Source organism: Fukomys damarensis, unplaced genomic scaffold (genome assembly GCF_012274545.1).
Source record: "Fukomys damarensis isolate Sample0158 unplaced genomic scaffold, DMR_v1.0_HiC HiC_scaffold_39, whole genome shotgun sequence".
NCBI lineage: Eukaryota > Metazoa > Chordata > Mammalia > Rodentia > Bathyergidae > Fukomys > Fukomys damarensis.
The window spans coordinates 53,201,086-53,219,017 of NW_022900951.1; the positions used below are offsets into that span (position 1 = coordinate 53,201,086).

The 17,932-nt window shown below is 37.1% G+C and overlaps 1 protein-coding gene across 2 annotated transcripts in view; it reads left to right on the plus strand.

Annotated features, from left to right (window-relative positions):
• Nucleotides 1–17,932, plus strand: part of Yipf6 (Yip1 domain family member 6) — a 107,993-nt gene that overhangs the window by 1,517 nt on the left and 88,544 nt on the right. Inside the window, exons 3-8 of one of the 2 annotated variants that reach the window (XM_010632181.3) lie at nt 4,473–4,601; nt 5,512–5,590; nt 9,997–10,039; nt 13,027–13,152; nt 13,752–13,909; nt 15,216–15,345. In XM_010632181.3, coding sequence (XP_010630483.1) covers nt 4,473–4,601; nt 5,512–5,590; nt 9,997–10,039; nt 13,027–13,152; nt 13,752–13,909; nt 15,216–15,334 — 654 coding nt within the window. In that variant the 3' untranslated portion in view covers nt 15,335–15,345. Of the gene's footprint in view, nt 1–4,472; nt 4,602–5,511; nt 5,591–9,996; nt 10,040–13,026; nt 13,153–13,751; nt 13,910–15,215; nt 16,050–17,932 lie in introns of those variants that run through there. The other variant, XM_010632179.3, reaches the window with a different exon arrangement.

Below are 17,932 nucleotides of genomic sequence, written 5' to 3' on the forward strand. Positions count from 1 at the left end.
AAATAGGAAGTAAAGGGCTAAAGGTGTAAGGAAAGTGGGAAGGGTGGGGGAGAGGTAATAAGGGAGAGGAAAAAAATATGAGAAACTGAAAAAATGGAAATAAAATGTTTGTAAGTGGGGAGGCGGGGTGAAGGGAGGGCAGGGACAAGGGGAAAAATGAGAATCAAGACCTATTATGTAAAGGTACAGAATCCCAATGATGAATGTAATTGTATTGTATACCTAGATTGTACCAATAACCTCAATAAAAAGAAAAAAATAATAAAAATAAAAAAAATAAAAGAACGCAAGCTTTACTGTTAAACTTACCTGGGCTGGAATCTACCCATTCTGCTACCGCTTGTATGAACTTGGGCAAATCATTTCATGGAGGGTGATTCTTCATAGTCTGTTGAATGGAGATGAAAATACCTGTCTCAGAGTTTTTAGGAAGATCAGATGACCTAATTTAATGTAAAGTGTCTAATACAATCAATACCATGAACTGAGGAGTCTGTCAGTATTCTGCGCCAATGTCCCTACTCCCAATGTATAGTTATATAATACTTATTCAATAACTGATATTTCTGTTTCCTCTTTTAAATTGGTATTTTAACATAGTGGAGAACTGAACTGGTGGACAATTGAATTTCACTCTACTCCTGCTGTTTCCTGGCTGTGTTTGTTCATCTCTTCTTTCATTCAGCAAATACAAGCATCCACTGTGTTCCAGGCACACTTAGCCATTGGGGACATAGCAGTGGAAGAATGAGATGGGAGATAGGGATAGCGTGCTAGCCTAGCATGTGGAAAATAGTGATAGAAACTCATCATGGGATTAGTGAGGGGACTGACTGAGCTAGGTGTCCTGGTATAGTTAGAAATGCCTAGCTGTTTAACAGCTAGCTAGTTTTTCATCCACACCCCCACCGTCTTCCATGAAGCTTTCATAAATTAATTCAGTGGTTCTGGTCATTCATTATTCAGTATCCAGTCTGCTTCTATTCAGCAAATGTTTCTTGAACTTCATAATGTATAATGTGCTAGTTGCTTTTGCTGTAGGGAATGCAAAGGTCCTACTCCTGTGATGCTTATGGTCTAACTTGTAGGACTGATACAAATATACACTGCTAAAACAAGGCTGAACATAAGAGAAAGTTACACATGAAAAATTACACATGAAATTTAAAAGAAGATGCTGTTGTGTCCAACTGGGGTGATCAAGATTCATGGTAGAAGTTATATTTGAGAGGACCTCAAAAGGATGGGTAGGATTTGAAATTCCAGGTGATCATAAGTGTTATCAGTGATTGAGCATTTGCTGTATGCCAGTCATTGTGCTAAATATCCTCTGCATATTTTCTATACTTCACAGCAATCATTTCAGTTAGGTAGCTTTTACTTGTTTTTTTTACTTACAATGAAGAAATGAGATACAGATAGGTTTAACTTCCTTAGAATCTGCATCCAGTTAATGGCCAGGTGAGAACTTTCAACCTAGGTCTGACTGAAACTTGGACTATTTCCACTTATATTTCATAGCCTCTCATGGACAAAGGCACAGAGATTGGAAAGTGTCAATGTGTGTACAGAATTAACACATAGATCACTTTGGGAATTATTAGGAGGCAAGCCTTAAAATAAGGCAGGCCTACTGAATCAGGGAGGCAGGATGGAACTGTGGTTAGGAATGTGTACTCTGAGATCAGATTGCCTAGGTTTAATTCTAAGCACTGACATTTGGTGATATTGGGATATTGGGGAAAAATTACTTAATTCTCTGTGTCTGTTTTCCCATCTAAGTTTTACAGCTATAGCAATACTTAGTTATTGGGTTGTTAGTGGATTAAATGAATGAACACTTACTAAAGCCCCTGGTACACAGTTATCAGACTATAAGTATTCTCATATTCTCTCCCTCTCTCCCTGTCTCCCTTTCCCTCTTGAAAGGTTCTCTCTATTTTGCCCAGGCTGGTCGTTAACTTATGATACTCTTCCTCAGCCTCCCAAGTAGCTAATAGGATTAGAGTTTTGGGCCACTATGCCCAGCTAGCCTCTTTTGAGCTCAACTATTGAGATTAAGTGCAATAATGCTGATAATTCCAGTATCTGGGTCCTGTCACAAACCTGGTTTTATTGATTGCTTTGAGTGTGTGTGTGTGTGTGTGTGTGTGTGTGTAGGTAGGTACTTTTTTATTGGACATTGTATGTTATGTATAGAACAAGAGACTGCCAGAAGTGATCTCACTTGCTAAGTTGTCATTGGGAATTTAATCAGGAGTTGAGTTTTATGTGGGTTTTGTCTTTGCTGAGGGTACCTTCAAAGCATTATCGGTTTCAAATTCTCTACTGCACCTTGGGCTTAGGGTGGGTGCTTGTTTGTTTATAGTGTTTTTCTGAATGTTCTGTCATTCATTACCTGCTTTTGGCCTTGGGTCTCATAGTGGTTCTCTTGATGCTCCTAGACCAATGATGGTGAACATTTTAGAGCTTTCAGTGATACAAAAAGCCCTGTGTGGCCCTGTGTGGCACGCGTGCCATTGGTTTTCCATCACCGCCCCTCCCCTAACAGTAGACTGCTGTTGCTTGTTACTCCTTGTTTGGTAGCTTGATGGTAGGGATGGGTAGGGGTGATTCCTTGTTTTCGTGATCTTGCCTTTTCCTTAGGATTGCTGTGTGTCTCTGTTTCCTACATGGTACTTCTTCAGTGATCCCTTTTCTCCCCGAGCTGAAGGAAACTAATGGTCTGGGCCCAGAATGGTATCCTGTCACTCCCTGGAGAGTAGAGATAGTTTTCTTTTCCTGTTTCCCAGGCATAATGAATTTTTCTTTGCCTGTGCTCTGGAAGAAAGAGATTTGTTGTCATTCCCCAAGCAGCTTTAGGGCTATTTTCCTATCTGAGAGAAAGGGCTGGCTGGAGTTCTGTGCTTTTTTCCAAGGGCAGCTGCTTCCTTCCCCTCCATCTGCAGCATTGTCCTCCATCTACTCTTTCTTGGGAGCACCCATTGGGAGTCTGCAGAACATCCTATAAGTGGCTGTGAGCACCCTTTTGGCTGTTACTTTTAAGGGTTCTTTAATTTCATACTACACAAATTTATGTAAAATTTTAGCTGAGTTCTTCATCTGTGTAGTACTCAGTGTTGTCTTCTCATGAAAAATTATAGTCAAGCTGATGTGGATGTCCTGTCTCTGCTTGGAAGCACTTGTCTTTCCTTATAGTTCACAGCCAGGCTGCTTGGTTGCCCTACCACCTCAGCTCTCTGATAGCTTCAAGGAAAATTGTTATTAAGTAGTTTATCTAGTCTTTTCTCATTGTTCTGGTGAGGAAATGTACTTTTCAGGTTGCTGTATCTAGTTGGAAGTCAAATTACGGTGTTAGAAGTTACTTAAAGTAGTTCTCTGTGTCATTGTGTATTTATTTCACTATACTGTAGGTTTATTTGTTTAATATTTCTGTTTCAGGGATTGCTTCATTTAAATTTCAATGTTATTTCATGATTTATCCAAACTATTTAAATGATTTCAAATCATATACAGAGAACAATGTATATTCAGAAATGTTATGAGCATCGCTGAGAAGTTATTTTCATAAGCTTTTGGAAAAACCTCATTCTTTCTAAAATTTTACTGTATTATCTTGTGTTTCATTCATCTGCAGCAGTTGCCCACTAAAAATTGTGCCCACTGGGCGAAAAACTGTATGAGAAAAGATTGCATCTGTTTTCTTTTTCTTTTTCTTTTTTTTTTGGTGTTTTTTTTTTTTTTTATATTAGCTATTATTATTATGATAATTACAAATACTCGGACATATATTTGAGTCAAATTTTATTTATAAGATAATAATGCACTTTTCCTCAGTTAATATTATGTATCTGTGTTGTACCCATGTTGATGTACTCAGAGTGAATTAATTTTTTTGTTTTTGAGACAGGGTCTCTCTATATAGTTGAGACTGACCTGGAACTCACTTTGTAGCCCAGGCTGGTCTCGAACTCACAGCGATCCTCCTGCCTCAGCCTCCCGAGTGCTGGGATTACAGGTGTGCGCCACCACGCCCAGCTGCTTCTGTTTTCTTAGAATTTGTAAATTCTAGAGTTTTGGTCTTGATAATCAAATTTAGCAGATGAACATAAGAGTTTAAGATTCACATTCTTTATTCACTTTTAAATTTGTATCTGATCTGTGGTTGTGACATAGTCTGGTAAAAAGAATATAAACCAAGGTACTTACATTTGTTTCCATTTACATGTCATGTAATACTCTTTTTTATCCAGCAGAGGCCACTAAAGCCACCTAAGGACCCTAAGTGCAGTAGAAATGCAACCTTTCTAACGTGAATGCTAAATCACATTGAGCTACTTTAACTACTTTACCTACTTTAACTACTGTGCAAAACCCTACAAAAATATATGGTCCCTACTTTAGGAAATGATGTCTTTGAGGAATGCTCCAATGTATTATAGATTTAATTTTTTCCCTCTATCACTTCTCAGTTTGCAGGCCTTTCAGATATATCTATCTCACAAGACATCCCAATAGAAGGAGAAATCACCATTCCTATGAGATCTCGCAGTCGAGAATTTGACAGCTCCACATTAAACGAATCTGTTCAGAATACTATCGTAAGTTAGACTAGTATGAGAGAACTTCTTTTTAGCATCACAGGATTGAATAACTGCAATACTTTTGTTTGATTCATCATGATTTTTGCTATATTTTATTGTTGGAGTTTAAGATTCTCTCCTAGAAAATAATCTGACACAATCTTTGAAGAACAGTTTGGCTATAATGAATACTATGAATCTTAAAATGTCCAAAATTTTTAAATGATTTTACTTCTCAGTAGCATAATGAAAAATTAAAAGTTAAAACTACTTTTAACAGAATAATTGAATATACAAAGGTGTTCATTATAGCATTCTCTCTAATAGAAGAAAGTTGGAAACAACTTATATTGGTTAAGCTGAATATGTTATGTACACCTGAAGGAATACCAAACCATTAAAAATTAAGATCTAGGACAGAATCATCTTCACTGTATTTTGAGTAGCTGTATTTGTATTACTGAACCCTTCCTTAAATGTCTTGAGTTTATCAAATTGTGAATGTTGGAATGTTACAAAGAATGGTAGCCAGGGAGCAGGCTAATTGGATCCTTGGGACCTTCTCATGCATGAGCTGAATGTCACATTTTGTGTTTTGAGGAGCAATTTTTCATAATGATATTATTTTAATGATATTATTTTACTTAAGTATCATATTGGGAGGGCTGTTTTTCTTTACAGAGTTTTCAAAATCAAAATAGAACTGGTAGTTGTGGAAAATGTTGGATGTTGACTTAAGGAATTAACAGAAAAACCATACTCTCACCTCTTTGGTTTATTTGTATAGTGAAAGGGTTGAAATTGCATTAGCCCCAAAATTCAATAAAGAGTTAGCTCCTAGGAAATTGGAAAAAAATTAGCAAATAAGTGAAGGGGTTACTTGGCAACCATGGTCATTGCAATATTACAAGTTATTTGTGTCTTTCAGATGCGCGATCTAAAAGCTGTTGGGAAAAAATTCATGCATGTTTTATATCCAAGAAAAAGTAACACTCTTTTGAGAGATTGTAAGTATATGAAATTTCTGCGGGTTTGTTTTATCTCATTGTACCTTATCAATAGTATTTTATAAGGCAAAGGCTCTGTGGTATAAAACTGACATTTTTCAGGATGAAAATATGTATGTGTAAATGAAAATTTTGGAAGAAATTCAGAATGTAATTTAGGGGTTAGATTTTTGCTTATTGTATTATCTTTATCAACAAATAAACACTGTTTACCCTCACCTGGAAAATGCTCTAGCAGATGTTGCCAAAAAATATTGCCAGAAGCAGTTAACATATGGGGACTTTGTTCAGCCAACAACTAATAATCTCCAAGGCAAAAGCAAATGTTTAAATGTTAAATTAGAATAATAGCAAATACCCTTTAATGACAAACAAATTATTAGTACCTTCACTGACATTTCTACTTTCAAGACTATCATTAGTGTGATGACTGCTTTCTTTGTTAAAGTTCTATCAAAACCACAATAATTTATTATAATTTTTTCTTAAAATTATTAGGTTTCTCATTTTTCTTTTCAAGCAGTCAATTTTATTTTTATTTTTTTCTTTTTTTTTTTTTTTTTTTTGGTACCAGGGATCAAACTCGGGACCTTGTGCTTGCAAAGCAGACGGCAGCACCACTGAACTAAATCCCCGGCCCTTTCATATTATTCTTTATCAGAAAAATCAGGTCGTTAGAGAATAGTAACAATGATGTCATACATGAGTGTTCTATTTCAGCAGCATTTCAGCTCTAAAACAGGGATGTCAAGTAAGTGGCAGCATCCAAATTTTTCTGCACTGTGAGTTGGAGCTGACACATGATTTAAGACTGATTTATTATCACTGTATTAGAAAGGTGTATTAGAAAGAGCGTGGGCAAATCTAGGTTGGAATACTGGTTCCATGGCTAGGTCTGTGATCTTGAATAAGAATTGACTCTTCTGGGGCTCAAGGTTCTTCACCTGTTAAAGTGGAGATAATATGTATCTTGCAGATGTGGATTAGAGACGATAACATGTATAAATCAGCTAGTATGGTATCTGGCATAAATGGTAGCTGTTATTCTAGTGCCCCTCCCCACGTGTACACAGGTGCATGTGCGTGTTATCTTATTTAATCTTTGCTACCCATCTTGTGAGGTGAGGTGGGAGCTGTTGCTCCTTTTTTTTTGTACCAGGGATTGAACTCGGGACCTTGCCCCTGTAAGGCAGGGAGCAGAATCACTGAGCTAAGTCCCTGGCCCAATTGTTCCTCTTTTACAGATAAGAAAATGAGTTTCAGACAAACTCTCCAAGACTTGTCAAGATCTCACAGGCAGGATTAAAATGGTTTTCCAGCTCAATACCCTTTCTGCTTTATGACTGCTGTCCCAGATGTGAAGATATCCTTTCAGCTGCTGCTGTGGCTCAGTTCAAAGCATGTTGGCTCCAGTCACAGTGTAGAACCAATGTGCTAGTTTAATTAATGATATGCATTAGCTGATTAATGATGTGTATTAGCTGTTTCATATGTGAAGATCTACTCCCAAACCTTGTATGGAAAGAAGGGCTAACATAACGGCAAGTCATGACTGGAAATTTGCACTTTTGTGGTTTTGCTCTACTCTGTTAGCACAACCTATGGCAAAGTGGCAGGGGAAAAATTCATGACTTAAAAATAGTTTTTTTAAAAAAACCACGAGGGACCACTTCACACCTGTTAGGATAGTTATTATGAAGAAAACAGCTTGGGATGTAGCTCAGAGCTTGGGATGCCATACCTGCCTCACAAACAACAAGGTCTTGAGTTTGATCCCTAGTACCAGAAAAATACAACAAGAAAACAGAAAGTAGCAAGTGTGGGGAAGGAAGTGGAGGAATTGGAATCCTTTGCTTTGCTAATGAGAAAATGAAATGGTACAGTTGTGAAAAATAGTATGGCAGATCCTCAGAAAATTAAACATAGAATATGATCCAGTAATTCCATTTTTAGATACCAAAAAGAATTGAAAGCAGGGGTTTGAATGAATTATACTTTTGTTCATAGCAGCATTATTTATAGTTGCTAAAAGGTGGAAACTGATGAATAAACAAAAATGTGGTATTATGGTATGGTATAGTATAGTATACTATGTGGTATACATATGTGAATGGAATGTTCAGCATTTGCTAAGTGATAATAAAGCCAGACACAAAAGGACATATTAAAAAAAAAAGGACATATAAGATAGATACTGTTAGGTACTTAGGCTAGTCAGATTCATAGAGATTGAAAATAGAATGGTGGTAGCCAGGGGCTTTTGTGAGTGTAGGGATGGGGAGTTATTATTTAGTGAGTGTTATGATTTGTGTTTAGATAACCCCCCAAAGCCGCATGTGGTCATAGGCAGGACCTTTTCAGAGATGGCTGGATCTAGAGTATGTGATGCTAAAATTGATTCATGGTGCAGTGCTAGGCTCAAGGGCACTGAGATTAAAGATGTGAGTGGTCCCTGCCCCAAGAAGGCTGGATAAGATAAAAGGGGCAGAAAGATGCTGTCAGCGTCTCTTGTTGCTTTTGATACCTTGTGTTTCTCTTCTGCGATGCCTATCTCCCATCCACCCTGCCTTATAGACTAAAACCTCTACAAACTGTGAGCTAAATAAATCTTTCTTCCTTTAACTTTGGGTGTTGGGTATTTTGTCTCAGTGATGAAAAATGTAAAACTGAGTTTAAATTTTTGTTTTGTTTTGTTTTGATTTGTTTTGTTTTTTGGTACCGGGAATTGAACTCGAGTCCTTGCGTTTGCAAGGCAGGCAGAGGAACCACTTAGCTAAGTCCCCAGCCCTAGACTAAGTTAAATTTGGAAAGATGAAAATGTTCTAAAGAGGGATGGAGGTGGTGGTTGTACAACAGTATGCACTTAATGCCACTTGACTATATACTTAGAAATGGTTAAAGTGATACATTTTGTGTTATATATTTTTTAACAATAGAAGATAGCTAAAATAGTTATGGATTTTTATGAATTAAAAATCTTCATTGCATTAATTGTATTAATTGTATTAATTAATTGTATTAATGTCATTTTACTTGAATTCATTTCTTCAATTAATATTTCAAAATTTAATGAGACCAATAATAATTTTATTAGAGTGGTAGGGTTATGGTTTTTTACCTCTTTTCCAAACACTCCATGTTGGAGTCAAAATTACCTATATAACTGAGAAAAAAACCAAGTTTATCGCAGGAAAAGTTATGTACATGTGAGATTCAAATTAGAAGTGGATTGTACGCACTTTATTTTTCAGTACCAGGGACTGGACTCAGGACCTTGCACTTGCCAGGCAGGCGTGCCACGACTGAGCTACATCCTTGGCCCTTGGAATATATACACTTTTTTGGGTCAGTTGGGGAACATAATTTTGCTGTAATAGCTGTGTGTTGCTGAACTGTTTTTTTGTTGTTGTTGTTTGTTTTTGGTTTTTTTTTTGAGACAGGGTCTCACTTTGTAGTTGAGACTGACCTGGAATTCACTATGTAGCCCAGGCTGGTCTCGAACTCACTCACAGCGATCCTCTTGCTTCAACCTCCTGAGTACTGGGATTACAGGCATGTGCCACCATGCCAAGCTTTCATCTTTTTTTTTTTTCTTTTTTGGTACTGGGGATCGAACTCCTGTCCTTGCGATTGGGAGGCAGACTGCGGAACCACTGAGCTAAATCCCCCGCCCCTGAACTGTTGACGTACTAATCAGTCAGCAGCTATTGATTGAGGATCACTGTTTGCTAGATTTGATGTTGGCAGAGCCTTCTATAGTTTACAGAAAGGTTTCACATGTGATTTGTTAAAGTTTAACCTTGTGAAGTTACCAATACTGGGGACTATTTTTTCACCTAGAACACCCAATTCCTTTAGTTCATTATAGTAATAATTATAAAAAGGAAGCAGTCTGGAATAGTGGCAAGAATTTTGTACTAAGAGTCAGCAGACTCAGGTTCTGGTTCCATCTGTATCTGTAAACCTGGGCAAGTCACTTTCTTCTGAGTTCCATGTTTTGTATGTGTGAAATGAGCAAGGCGGTCTTTGCCTTGTCTGTCTAATACAGCCTCACGTTGATGAACTGACATGGCAGTAATCTTTTTTTCTGAGAATGTGGGGTAGGACACCTAGGTCTTCCAATTGCTGGTCCATTGGTCTTTAATTCCATGTTGGAATGTGGCCTAGTAGGTAGGGAGAGGGGTTTTTGAGGGGTATGAAGTGAACAAAATTTAAAGGATAAGTGAAAAACTGTATTCAGAATGAGAGAGCAAAGGGTAAGTAGGGGAATGGGAAAGGTGAGAAGACTTGAGCAAACAGAGCCTGGATGTCTGGAGTCTAAGAATGGGAGCTAGATATTAGAATAAAGACAGAAAATACTACATGTGTGTTTCTTAGTAATGTTTTTGTCTTTCCTTGCCTTGTAGGGGATTTGTGGGGTCCCTTGATACTTTGTGTGACTCTTGCATTGTGAGTATTTATATTAATTTTGTTTGTCATCTGAGCCAGACTAGACTTTTTGCGGGGTTTCAAAGTTGAGGGAAATTTTGATTAAGTATTTTATTGAGGATTTCTGCAGCTTACTGTACTCCTTATGTATTTAATGGAAAAAGTCAAGAAGCTTTCTAGATCAATTAAAAATGATGGAATTAAAGATGTGAAAAGGGGCCTGGGGATTTAGCTCAGTGGTTCCTCTGCCTGCCTCACAAGAGCAAGGACCTGAGTTTGATCCCTGGTACAAAAAAAAAGTGAAAAGTTTGGCCATTTTTGTTTACAATGATTTCTTAGTCTGTTTCATTCTGGGTTTTGTTTGTTTGTTTGTTTGTTTGTTTGTTTTGAGACAGGGTCTCATTATTCAGTTCAGACTGACCTTGAACTCACTACGTAACTGAGGCTGGCCAACTTTCAGCAGTCTTCCTCCTGCCTCAGCCTCCCAAATGCTGGGATTACAGGCTTGTGCCACCACAACCAGCTTCTTAATCTGTTTTAGCTATGTCTATTCAACAAATATTTATTTGCTGTCATGTACCTCTTTATTAAACCAAATGAAAGAAACAGCTATAGTTTTAAAAGCATTATTAATTCTCTTTAAATCTTATTAAAATATGAGAAGAAATCAGAATACAAATGGTAGAGTTAAAAGCTAGATCATGTTTCAAACTGTTATGCTTTCCCATATATGATGTGTACAAAGAGGGAGGACCGGAGAGGAAGGTTCCATTGAAGACGGGCGGGCATATAACCACTGATAGATGGGAAAAACACTGCACTAGGATGTAGTTCTGGATTGTTATCCTGGCTCTGCTATCAGCTATTTGTGTGATTTTGGGCTACTAATAACTGAAGTTTGTAAAATGATCTTTCCCTGTTTACAGAAATTTTTAAAATATTGTCTCTTGTCCTCATAACAAGGAATCAATATTATTTTCCCTTTTTGACAAAGAAGCTCAGGTTCAGAGAGGTTGTTTATTTAACCTAGACCGTGTAATCAGTGATGGACCTAGAATTCAACCTCAGCTTTCTGACTACCTATTCTCTCTGTCATTACATTTCTTCCCACTTAACTCTCTGGATCTTCTCTTCCATATCTGTAAAAGGAAGCTGCTTCATAGCCCTAATCCTTTATAATTCTAATCACAGTAAGTTCCTTATTGGCTCTTTAATTTTTTTTCATGGTGCTAGGGAGCAAACCAGGGCTTTGTTGATGCTAGTCAAGCACTCTACCAGTAAATTTTATCCCAAGCATCCTCAGCCCCTTCTGATTTCTTTCCCCCCATACTGGGCATCCAAACTTTTTGCCTGCCCATGGTAGGTAAGTGCTTCACTGAACTACATTCCCAGCTCTGAATTTTCAATTTAAATTGAGCATATGCTAATTTAGATCATAATGAAGTTTTCTTATTCCTTTAATAACTATATCAAGGGAATCAATTCAGTGCCTTGATGGATGGATTTATATTAGAAGCTCTTAACACCACTTAATTTGCAGAGAAAACCAGAGTCCCAAGACATGTAGTGACAGAACTAGGATCAGTGTCTGGGTCTTCTGCTTTTCAAACTATTTAATATTCTTTCCGTCATACCATGCTAAAGCAATAGAGATTCCAGACAATAAATAAGTGCCGGCATATTTTTTATATCTGATTGTCAGGACTTGGAATATGCACAGCTATAGAATTTTAAATTCTGTACATCCTGACAAGCAGCATAGCTGGCCAAGACTTCTTCATGCTATGTAATAAGAGGAAGTTATGGGTTTCCTATTATTTATCATTTTTCTGGAAAAAAAAAACCCAAATCCAAGTATTCTAAATCCAGAATTCAAACCTTTCTACATCTGTAAAAGTCTTAGGTAAAGGATATTTAAGTGACTGTTCGACTACTCATTTTCAAATCAGAGTCACTTAGTAATGATCTGTATGTTTTGATTTAAAAAAAAATAGCAACTGGGCACAGTGGTACATACCTGTAATTCCAGCATTCTGGGAGGCTGAGGCAAGCAGATTGCAAGTTCAAGCCCAACCTGGGTAACTTAGAAACTTACCAAGACCCTGTTTCAGAATTAAAAAAAAATACAAAACGGAGTAAGGATGTAGCTCAGTAAGAAGACCCTGGGTTTAATCCCTAGTACCCTCCCCCCACGGCAACTACATATATTTATAGGCCATTTCAATTTTTAAGTATCTGACCTAAAACTTTTAACTCAAGAATTACAAATCAGATGTGTCTAATAGAGAAGTAACCTATATATACGTTATCATGACCTTTGCTTCCGAGATTGCTGCACCTGATTGTTAACCGTGTTAGAATGTAGGTTTAGCATGAGAAAGTCATCCGGATTTTGAAGAAAATCTATAAATATGTATTCCCCCAAATCCCCGCCTTTTGTGGTACTAAGGATCAAACCCAGTCTCATGCATGTTAGGCGAGTGCTCTACCACTGTGGTACACCCCCAGCCTAGGAATTACATATGTGAAACCTCCCAATTTTAAAATCATATCAAATTAAAGTAAAAACCATTTTAAATATTGTATGAACCAAGAACGTTGTCTGTGAGCCATGTTTGGCCCTTCAGTTTATAACCTCTGAACTAAAAGGTCTTCAGTCATGTATTAAACATTCCAGCAAAGTCAAATGGAGCACCCTTATTCTCCTGAGGCATTCAGAATTTTATTTTATTTTATTTTTTTCTTTTTATTGAGTTTATTGGTACAATCTAGGTATATAATACAGTTACATTCATCATTGGGATCCTGTACCTTTACACATTCAGAATTTTAAGTAAGGGAGCCTTGCCAAACACTTTTGGCATTTTCCTTTCAGTGTGACCTACATATCATAGATGTTCAGCTGAGGTACAGCACAGCATTGTGGTTCAGAGTTTGAGAACCTATACCTTCAGTTTGTTGCGCTAAATAAAAGATTAGACAATCCTCATGCTGTTTACTTGTCTCAGAATGTTGCAGAGAGGATCTGTGGATAGTGAAAAAGATGGAGGGCCCCAATTTGCAGAAGTTTTTGTCATTGTCTGGTTTGGTGCAGTAACCATCACCCTCAACTCAAAACTTCTTGGAGGAAATATGTGAGTATTATTAAAATGTACCTTTTCTTTTTCTTTGTCAGGTAGCATATCTTATCTTTTAAGGAAGAAGGCTATTTAGATTTTTTAAAAAGAAAAAGTAATTGAGGAGCAAAGAAAAAGTTTTCTTTAAACCACTGAATAGAGATAAACTGGTTGAATTAAATTACTTCAAATTACTTGGAGGTCCTTTGATAAGTTTCAGTGTCCTCTCTAGCCCCTGAAATGAAAGGCAGATTTTTACATTTTGGGGAAACTGATAGTTTTGTAGCTAGAAATGATTAAGAACCACCATCTTAGGGATTCAGGGAAAGAAGAGGGTCTCTAGGTATTAAGGTAGATCATCTAGTATTAGCTGTTGAGGTCAGTCATCTGGTACTAAATATAGATCATCTGGTTTAAGAGGGGAGGAGGAAGAGTACGGGGAAGGAAGATGAAAGCATGAGTTTAAAACAGAGGACTAATCTAATAAAACTGATGTTCAGGTATTAGTACAATGCATCAGGAGGGAGACAACAGATGTATAGGAATCTATGTAATCAGCTGAGTCATGATACCATTCAGCCATGCTTATGATCTTTGTCAATGTATGCTGTTTTTAGATCTTTTTTCCAGAGCCTCTGTGTGCTGGGTTACTGTATACTTCCTTTGACAGTGGCAATGCTGATTTGCCGCCTGGTCCTTTTGGCAGAACAAGGACCAATAAACTTCATGGTTCGGCTTTTTGTTGTGGTTGTGATGTTTGCCTGGTCTATAGTTGGTAAGTATGTCCTTTCTCTGTAATAGCAGAACAGACCAAAGCATGAATTAAAGATGAAGAGCTGATTAGGAGCAAAGTCATGTGGGAGTGGTATAATTCCTGCCACTGTCATCCATAGAATCCCCTGCTCTAAGTAGACATCACTAGGGATGATGTCCATTGTATCTGAGTTGGGTATCTGGACATACAAGATGTGGAGAGTTCCTTATTTTTTTCCTCAAATAATAGACAGAGATGGGTAAGTAAATTACACCAGATTTAGCTCAGTCCTGATATATGTAGGACATAATGACTTGTGAAATGACTTGGACCTTTTTCTGATAAACTAAATCATTATAAAAATAATAGTATTTAAAGATTGTTTCTTTTGGCCAGGTATCACTGTAAATGATTTGTATATATTATCTTTTTAATCTCACAGCAACCCTAATAGACAAATACTATTATTAGTCCCATCATACATATGAGGGATAGTCACAGACAAGTTTAGCACCTTATCCTAGGACACATAACTAGTGGGTAGGAGAGTGAAGTTTCAAACCCAAACAGATCATGCACCCTTAGGAACTATACCATACCACATTCTGGTGTAGGCTGCAAGTGTCATTGTGTGCAGGATGAGTATCCCTTATCCCAAATGCCTAGGCCAGAGTGTTTAGATTTTTTTCCTCCTTTGGATTTATCATGAGATCTCTTGGGGATGGAGCCCAGGTCTAAACATAAAATTCATTTATATTTCATAGGCAACTTAAAAGAATTAAAAACATAGCCCTAAAGTAATTTTAGTGTGCCTGTGTTTTGATGATAACCTGTCACATGAGGTCAAGTGTGGAATTTTTTTCACTTGTGGCATGTTGGTGCTCAGAAAGTTTTAGATTTTGGAGCATTTTGGACTTTTGGATTAGGGACTTTAAAAAGTACTTGTAGTACTTTTCTGCTTGAATGGAAAATTTTGCTAAAGATGAGGAAGGACCTGTACAGTGGTGATGAATGCTGCATGCTCATTTTTTCATGTTCCTAAAATTCTCTTTAAATTTCAGCTTAAGCAAGAAGTGTTCACTAGCTTCTAATTTAATTTGGGGGGGTACTGGGGATCGAACTCAAGACCTTGTGCTTGTGAGGCAGGTGGTGGAACCACTGAGCTAAATCCCTGGCCCTATAACTGAACTTTTAGTATGATTCCCTTTGGGTCACAAATAGAACTGAACTTTTAGTGTAATTGTATATTCCAGATTATACCAAGCATACACACGTTAGTAGTTATGATAATATTCTTGTATTAAATATTCCTTTTTCTTTTGTTTAGCCTCTACAGCTTTTCTTGCTGATAGCCAGCCTCCAAATCGCAAAGCCCTTGCTGTGTATCCTGTTTTCCTATTCTACTTTGTCATCAGTTGGATGATTCTCACCTTTACTCCTCAGTAAATTGGAAAATGGTAATTTAAAATCAATGAACTGAAGGCTCATCGGAAAGACAATTCACCGTGGAGCTCTGACATTAGCCCTTTTGTCAATTTTTAGAGGTTATTAAAAGGGAGCCATATAGCACTGTTGTCACTTATATAAGGAACCGATGTTTGCAAGGCTGTCCTTTTCCTCTTAATGTTATTTCTCTCAAGTACATGTGCATACTATACACAGTATAATGCCTCCTAAAGGCATGATGAAGTCACTGGCCCATTCGGGTGACAGCTAATGACTCGGGAAGCACATGAATACATCCTACAAGTTGAATAGAGTTGGTAACTATTTTCACCTTTGAGAATATTAGTTCAGGTGCAGTTCTTAAACATATTGCCTTATGACTATTAGAATATGCCTCTTGTCATAAATAAGAATAGATAATCCAGATCCATTTTCTTTCTTTTAAGCTTAAAAAGGCAATGGTAGAGATTAGTGAGGGGGGTCATAGGCATAGGGGGAAAACATGCTAATCTTCATAGATTGATCAGAGGAAATTCTATACTTAATGCTTTAAAAAAACAAAATATCTAAAGAGTCAAGTCTCTTTGGGGTTTTTGTGTAGTCACTAATCTGTCATGCTTAACAACAAGCACTTGCAGTTAACTCTCTAGTTTTTAATTTGTTTTGCTTTGTTTTGAGAGAGGATCTTTCTGTGTAGTCTTGGATGGCCTCAAACTCAGTATGTAGCTCAGGCTGGCCTCAAAACTCCTGGTGATCCTCCTGTATCAGCCTCCTGGGTGCCTGGATTCTAGGAGTATGCCACCATAACTAGCTTTTAGTCTTTAATTTTGCTCCCTATTTCTGCATATGCAATCTAAGATGTCGGCGCTTGACATGCAATTCTCCTTTGATTCAAAATTTCAGTGGTCTAATGTTGGGACATAGTAGAAGACCTTAGACATTTAGATTGGTAAGACTCTAATGTGATTCCTTTTTCTTAAGGTACAGCAATACAGTGTACCTAGAAAGAATTCTTCATTATTTTGTATAGTCTGGCGTCTGACTAGGAAGTCAAGCTAAATCAGAAGTCTGCATTTAACCAAGTGAACATGAAGGGATTTAGTGTTTTGATGTCTGGTTAGCAGCAGATAATGCATGACATAAGAAGAGTTGAGTTTACAGCTGCTGCCTTTACAGAGTGGGCTTAGCAATTTTTTCAATAGATGTGTTTTTTGGGTTGGGAAATAGCTGTTTATTTTTTGGGTTTTAACTTTATTAGTAAATAAAGCTAATTAGCTCTCTTTTAGACAAATACATTTTGCACATGTGCACCTACTTGTACTCTGAAATATTTATGCACAAAGTATGAAGGCTTTTCAGGGAGCAGAGAGTCTGGGACAGGATGATTCTGAGCTAAACAAAGCTCCTAAGGTAATATAAGTTGTTGCCTTTAGGAGTCAGGCAGAAATTTCATTGTAAATATGCAGTTACTTATAAAGATAAGAATTTCTTATTCCACGTTCTTTATCATCGAGTTTAAATATTCATTTTGTATTTAAAGACTACCTACATATAAATACATAATTCTAAGAATGTAATTTCTCTAAACAGTGCTAGGCCAAAAGGATTCTTGGAATAGCACTCAATTATAAAGCATTATAGCATCAGTCCCTTCTGTTCAAGCCTTGTCTAGAATTTTTGATACATATTTATATTCATTGCAATTTACTTTTTAATTTGTAAAATAAACCCTTGCAAGAACAAACCCCGTATTTCAGTCTTAAGTTGGTAAAGAAAGTATTTTGAAACTCATCCTAATTTTGAAATTGTTTCTAAATCATCCACTTCAGTTATCTGAAATTTTTGAATGTCCCAAAGATCTCTCTCTCCCAAAATTATTTTGTAATCTGCCCAAATGGTTATAATATAAAATTAAAGGAGTAACCATGTTTCAAAAAGGGAATGAAGACTACCAAAGTTAACTCAGGTGAAACATTTGATTACAATTTCCTAAGGCCACAACTCGGGGAGTATGTGTGCCTGGATGTGTGAGTTTTACATATTGGAATTAAGGCAGCTTGTTCTATGTATTAATCTCTTGCTCTTAGGTGACTTGGCAAATGATTTTAAATGGTTAAATTGAAGGTTTAGGGCCAAGGGTAGTGGTTCATTAGTAGAGCAGTTGCCTAGCATATGTGATGCTCTGGGTTTGATCCCTAGCACCAAAAAGAGAGAGAGGGTGGATAAACTATAGGTTTATTTTTTTTCTGAAAATGAATGGTCAGATATAAATATATTTTTCAATATATGCAAAAAGTGCATTGTTTTCTGTGACAAGACCGCTAAGTGTCTAGAAGTCGTAACCCTCTGCACAACTTTTCTTAATTTGCTGTACAGACATATGACTGTTTATAGAAATGGGACCAGAAAGGCAGGGCACTACTACAGATGAAATCCTGATGCAGGAATTGGGGTGTCTCATCCTTCAAATGAGGTGTAGTGTGGGTACATCGCTCTATAACATGGGGCATCATCACCATCATGGATGCTTTCTTGCTGTTCCAAATCTGAGACTGAAATTCTGCTTTTTGTATTCTTTAGCAATAGGAAGGGTGAAGA